The sequence below is a fragment of the Polistes dominula genome, unplaced genomic scaffold (assembly GCF_049000335.1).
Source record: "Polistes dominula isolate Pdom_NZ unplaced genomic scaffold, Pdom_raw_medaka contig_18, whole genome shotgun sequence".
Lineage (NCBI taxonomy): Eukaryota > Metazoa > Arthropoda > Insecta > Hymenoptera > Vespidae > Polistes > Polistes dominula.
In genome coordinates this window covers 1013922-1020393 of record NW_028301164.1, presented here as the reverse complement: position 1 = coordinate 1020393, position 6472 = coordinate 1013922, and the positions used below count along the sequence as shown (strand labels likewise).

At 35.1% G+C, this 6472-nt stretch overlaps 1 protein-coding gene and 1 long non-coding RNA gene across 2 annotated transcripts; one reads left to right on the top strand and one right to left on the bottom strand.

Moving 5' to 3' along the window:
• The first annotated feature begins 312 nt into the window (after positions 1 to 312).
• LOC149030481 (uncharacterized) lies at positions 313 to 2719 on the top strand. Its single transcript, XR_016178720.1, has 2 exons — positions 313 to 1619; positions 1741 to 2719. It is a non-coding gene; the product is annotated as an uncharacterized LOC149030481 (long non-coding RNA).
• Positions 2276 to 5669, bottom strand: hry (bHLH transcriptional repressor hairy). The gene is made up of 3 exons (XM_015334296.2): positions 5013 to 5669; positions 4629 to 4724; positions 2276 to 4433 (listed from the first exon to the last, which is right to left on the bottom strand). Exons 1-3 carry the CDS (start codon positions 5139 to 5141, stop codon positions 3528 to 3530), a joined length of 1131 nt encoding a protein of 376 aa, XP_015189782.1. The 5' UTR covers positions 5142 to 5669; the 3' UTR covers positions 2276 to 3527.
• Between the last annotated feature and the right edge of the window lie 803 nt (positions 5670 to 6472).

Below are 6472 nucleotides of genomic sequence, written 5' to 3'. Positions count from 1 at the left end.
TCGTTATTTTTTTATTTGACTCAATATTATACCTTTCTCTGTCTAACCCTTTTTTCAAGGGACGACACATCGCTAACACTCGAGATAACATCAAAGAGATTAGGTTCATCGTACTTTACTTTCTTTCATTTTCTTCAAGTCTTTAATAGTCAAGTGGTTACATTAGAAAATGATAACACATACTATATTATAATATATCTATGTATTATTTGTTTATGTATTATTTAACAATCATATTATTTTTCTTACAATTATAATAATGATTTATTTAATTAATATTAAATAATAAATATATATATATGAATATGTGTATAACAAAATTAGAATTACTTATTAATAATATAATTATTAAGTCCAAAATTGTATTTGTAAACTTAACATATAAACATTTCCAAAGTGTAATAAGATAACGTATCATTGATTTAAACATTGAGAACGATTCGAAATATTGAAGTAAAACCACGTAAATGAAGATTTTTCCTGTTCCCATGGGTTATTTATTTATCTCTTTTTCTATTCTTGTGTTTTTTATTTGTATTCGAACTGACAGGAAGAAATTTCTCGTAACTATCAGAACTCGCATATTTCATCCTTGACCCTCGTTTGGTCTCGGGAAACGTGGGAGGAGGAGGAGGTGTAGCCAGCCAACCAACCAACCAACCAACCAACCAACCAGCTAGCTAGACTACGATCATCTTCTGACGACGATAAATGATGAGAAGTTCGTCAAAGAAACGGAAGGTGCTATGCAATTTGTCATTCGTATGTTTTACTCACGGTAGCATCCTTGTCTTTTTCTAAAGTTCAACACAACGATCGCGAATCGTTAAAAGATCGAAAAGAAATAGAATCGTGATGAGTTCTCTTGCTATTATTATTACTCTTACAGTAGTAGTAGTAGTAGTTGTAAAAAAAAAAAAAGAAAAAAGAAAAAGGTATGGATAAAGAGACAGACAGATTGACAAAGACGGAGATTGAGGAGAACGTTATGGTAATGAGGTGAACATCGTTGATTTTTGCTCGTACCACGTTGTGGAACAGCTCGGTTATGGACTTTACCACTTTGAGATTCGCTATTCGCCATCTGCTCAACAAAATCATTATCATAAGCATTTACGTTCAGTTTCTTAGCGAGTACGTGACTCTAAAGCTTTGTTTTTATCTTTTCCTTTTTACCTGTTTTTTTTTTTATTTTTTTTTATTTATTTATTTCTTGTCTTGTCTTGTCTTGTCTAGTCTAGTCTTTTCTTTTCCTTTCTTCATTTTCATTTGTATTTTTTTTCTTCAATATCTTATTGGCAACACTTGAAGAAAATAGTTGTTAAAAAGCGTCGTCATTAATTTTACACGTAGGTATATAGTGTATATATATATATATTGTATTGGAAAAATATCTCGAGAAGAAATGATTAGCTATTACTAATATTTTCTTAAGCTTCCTGTGGAAAATCTTATCTGTGAGTCTATCAACGCTGACGTTTCGTTGGAAAATTACTAACACTCGTAAGAAAATAACGATGGTTGGTTGGTTAGCTGGTTGGTTGGTTAAGGCTTAACGCGCAATAATTACTAGACCTGATCGGACTTAGAAATCTGTTCTAAAAAGATACGATAGAAAAGTAAGAGATAATAATCGGTTATACATTAGCATTATCTTTTAATCCTACCTTTTGCGAACTTATAATTCTGTATTTTATCTTAAAATATAAATGTTTAAAGAGATTATTTTGTTTTTTTAAGTTAACCTACTTTCACTGCAAAACTTTGTTATCATATGAGCTACAAAATTGGAGACCCATTTTTCTAAGGATTGACCATCCCAAAAAGGACCCAACAGTGTTCGGCAAAGGTCCACCAGAAGGCAGCATGTTCTTACGTTGGATAGCCCTTAAACCAGTAAGCCAAGTAGTGGTGGTGGTGGTGATGGTGGGGCGGGGCGGGGCTAAGAGATTTTGGGACCCTTGTTGAAACCCAATAGCAGGATCTCTCAAGAAATATCAAAAATTGCTGTAAGGTGGCAGCAGTGCTCTGTTGAACTAAATTTCTTCGATCCTCATTAGTCGGATCTGAACGTGCAGCGAGTAAGACGTAAAACTTGTTCTCACAAATTTTTATCTATTTAAAGATTATAATTTTGAAAATCATCTATAGTATGATCGAAAAAAAAATACAAATATTTAATAAATGAAATAAAAATTGTATTATTTATTTAAGAATAATGAACAATCAGGAAATCATCGTAAGGATTTGTAAGGGTCAATTGATAAAAGGTCAATTTGTAAAAGATAATCATAGACATTTTTATTTTTTTTTGTTTCGTAAAAGATCAACAATTATTTGATTCTCTTACAATAATAAGCGTTAAGCTTTCATCTCTATTTTGACAAATAGAAAAGGTAATTATAATTATTCAACACATCTTTGAACTTAAATACAAATATAAATAGTATCGTAGTAGCCATACACACTTAATCAATCAATCAATCTACGAAATCATTGTTCAGTATCTTTCATGCTATAATTCTTATTAGATTAGATTTCTTTTTCTTTTCTTTATAATCGTTTCTAGTTTTCGCATAATTATTTAATCTATGGAATCGTCTTGGTTGTCTATTGGCACCGTACTTATTCGTCGACGGTTATAATAACGCCGCTAAGATTTATGTATAATTTAATACAGAGAGAGAGAGAGAGAGAGAGAGAGAGAGAGAGAGAGAGAGAGAGAGAGAGTAAAGAGAAATAGGGAGAGAAATAAAAAAAAAGAAGAAGGAAAAGAGACGTATTTTCAACGTAATCAAACTGAATGGAAGACTTGGATGATTTTGTTGCGTAAGGCACCTTAAAATTACGATTTTTTTTAATTCTAATCAAAATATTTACACGCAAGAATTAAAAGAAAAAGAAAAAAACGAAATATAATTAAAAAAAAAAAAAAAGAGAAAATTTAAGAATTATCTACAAAAAAAAAAAAAAGAATTTAATAATTATTTACAAAAAAAAAAAAAAAAGAAAAGAAAATTTGATCACAAGAGTAAAGAATTAATTTTTTCCTTTTTTTCTAACGAAATATTTTATGGTTTTTTATTTTTTTTTTTTTAACAAAATCGTCATTATTTCTTTGTCTTCCCGTGAACAAACAGATATCGACAGTAATTCGATTTGACGCACGAATCGTGGATACGTGTATAAATCATTTAAGGCACTTTGATAAGGCACCACCTTGTTTGTTCGTCAGTATTATCACATGCACTCGCGCTAAATTCATCGATATTTCATTGAATAATATACACGTATGATTTAATTTATCATAATCCACGTACGAGAAAAAAAAAGAGATATAAAATAAAAAATAAAAGATACTATTTACATTATAAGTGTGTGCGCAAGCGCAAGCGCAAGGAACATATATGACTGTCTGTGTGTGTCCATTCATCGACAAAGTCAAATTCATTTGATACATAGCACAAAGTTCATCACTGATTTATATATATATTTATATATATGTACATGTATATATAATTGTCACTTTACCACGGCCTCCATGGTTTGCTTTCCAATTCATGCTTGACGCTTTTTCTCATCACCAAGGCAAGCGGTTTCTGAAGTGGTGGACTATAAACACGAGGATCGAACTCGGGATCGCTGGTATATCCATTTGCGGGTGAGGTAGCTACGTCTCGGTGACTATTGCCAGTTACGTAGACGGGCGTAGGTTGTTGTTGAACAAAGTTTTGTGGCGGTGCTTCGAAACTAACTGGGCTCGATGCCGAGAGCGAATTCGAGCCGTTGGTACAAGAGGAAGATGACGATGCCGACGCCGTACTCGCAGTTCTTTGCGGGATTGGTATTAAAGTTGGTAACGGTGAACTAGGTGCCGGGGAAGATGCTGGGGATATCACTTGTGTTGTTTTACTACCGGTTGGTACGAGCAATGCAATGTCACCGTTCGTTAGCCTAGTTTGTAACAATTGCAATCCCGTGCCGTTGCTATTCGTTAGAAAAAATCCATTAGATTGTTGCACCTGAATTCTTTGTGTAGCATCTACTTGAGGTAAAATGTGCACTTGCAATTGAGTAGTCGGTGGAGCGGGTTGAACAGACTGTTGATTAGCCGCTGTTGTCGTTATATTAGTTGTCGTCGTTGTAGCCGTTTGAACACCACCACCACCACCACCACCACCACCACTAGTATTTAGTTCAACCACTCCTAAGCAAGAAGCCAAGTGGTTCATCAGACGTTTCTTTACACCAGGATCCAATCCCGTAAACCTGCTAACTTCTATGGCGCACTCCGAATAACCCGCGTGAAATTTGTTCAAAACGTTCGGATCCATCGCTGTTTGTAAGATTACTTGTTGACGATGCATTGTCTCCATATGTTTAACAGTCATCTCGAGGATGTCTGCTTTCTCTAATTTTGAATGTCTTGCTGGCTATAACAATAAAAAACAAAAAATACGGTCACAACCGACGGTTCGCTCAGTTTCAATCTAATCATTTTTTTCTACTTTTTTTTTTTCTTTTTTACCAAGGAATATCGATAAAATAATCAAATTAATTTTGATAATTCTACGAAGTATATTAATCGTCGAAACGAATCTGACTTAATTTAAGGTACAGATACTTACGTCTTTTTTCATGGCATCAAGAATAAGGGTCTTCAGTTCATTTAGGCAACTATTGATGCGGGCTCGGCGCTTTTTCTCCATAATCGGTTTATTGCTCTATAACAGAAATCAAAATAGCAGGTCAGAAAACAGGATGTTTGAGTTTTCTTTGAAGTCGGGTTTGAAAGAGATGAGATTAAGATATATGTGGATTATCTTTCCTCATTTTATTTTTTTGAAGTTTTTCGAATATTGTAATGAGAAAATATTATTTTAAAAAATCGTTTAAAAGAAATCGGAAATGAAGGAATGATCGTCATGAAATTCACCATTCCAATGCATTACGTCTTATACGATGTATTTAATTGTGATTTATTTGTAAGAAGACAAAAAATGAACACCAACCCGTCGGTTTTCTCCCGTTCTTCTGGTAGTTGTCGTACTTGTGGCTGCTTGCGCGGTTGGTTGTCCGTTTTCCTGAGGTACATGTTGCGTGGGTAGCGTGGCGCCCACGGTAACGCTGCTGGTCACCATCTCGACTTATCACTGAATTTCAATATAAGAATATTGAAAAAAAATAACAAACTAAAATAGTTTGTTAATTGTTGAACGCAACAAACAAGTAAGTAAAGTACACACTGCACTGTTTAATCCAAATGAATACAACAAGTAAAGATGAGTAGTAATAATAATAGTCTCTTCTTGCACTATTAACACAAATTTCGACGGAATTTGTTCGTTTCGTTCGTAATAAATAGGAGTCCTTTTTTTTATCCTTCTACGAACGCAAACTCGAAATTAGAAAAAAAAAGAAATTAAAAGATAAGTTTCTTTTTCTTTTTCTTTTTTTAAGCACTAGTGTGTATTATTCTCTCTCAGAACTCTCATAAAACTTGTCTATTTCTAATGACACAATCGTATTAGCAGTAGTAGTGAAAGTAAACTCTCCGTCTACTCGGAACGATTGTCGAAGCCCGACTGACTAACACTCGAGGAAGAACCACGGTTTTCTGTCGTGTTCACAGTGAAGCGTGCCGTCCGACGTAGCGCTCGTTCCTCTGAAGTATGAGTAGTAGGGATAGAACCCAAAGAAGTGGGGATTGCGCGTGACGATTTAACCTGGACCCTTTTCCTCCCCACCAATTCCTCTTTAGTTTGCCCTTCCCTGCCCCTCGAGAAATTCCGTAGGTCGGACGGTCGCCTTTGAGGCTGTTTCCCATCCCCCTCACTACTTCTTCCCCACCTCACCGTCCCACACTCACTCACACTTTCTTTCTTTCTCTCTTTCTCGTCTTCTTCTTTCCACTTCCCTTCCTTTCGCTACGACGTGACCGTCTCAGTCTACGGACCCCCGTCGGGCCCCCTTCACGAGTCCGGCGAGAGCCTTTCCAGCGAAATTTTCTAGAGTGGGGATGTCCTGCGCGTGCGCAGGCACAGCGCACACGTGCGTGCGTGCCTCTGATCTTCCTATGGAAGTAAGTCTTTTTATCGATGTAAACTGATGTGAGTAAGAGAGATATAAGTGAGTGAGTGAGTGAGTAAGAGTGTGAGAGAGAGAGTGAGAGAGAGAAGGCCGGGGATTCTTCGTCATAGATTAAAAACTCTTATCGTGAACTATGTTCTTTGTAATTTTCTACTGTGTGATCTTTCCATCTCTTCTCGTCATATCGTCGGCTTCTTTTTCCGGTTTTTTTCCTCCTGTTGTTTTTTTTATCTGTCCCTCTTATTTTTTTTTCTCTTTTTGTTTGATTAGGTGATGCACAGTAATTTCGTAAAGTATTGGTATTTTCAAAGAAAAATCTTAAAATTATCTAATCTGTTCCAAAATGGAAACTAGAAAATGTTTGTGATCAGTAGGAAAGAAA

Bases quoted from the DNA above. Each gene is read 5' to 3' on its own strand.
- hry (XM_015334296.2), bottom strand. From the start codon at position 5,141: ATGGTGACCAGCAGCGTTACCGTGGGCGCCACGCTACCCACGCAACAT. The intron at 4,725-5,012 runs GTTGGTGTTCAT...TTTCTGTTATAG, and splicing joins GAACGGGAGAAAACCGACGG to AGCAATAAACCGATTATGGA. The intron at 4,434-4,628 runs GTAAGTATCTGT...TTATTGTTATAG, and splicing joins TTGATGCCATGAAAAAAGAC to CCAGCAAGACATTCAAAATT.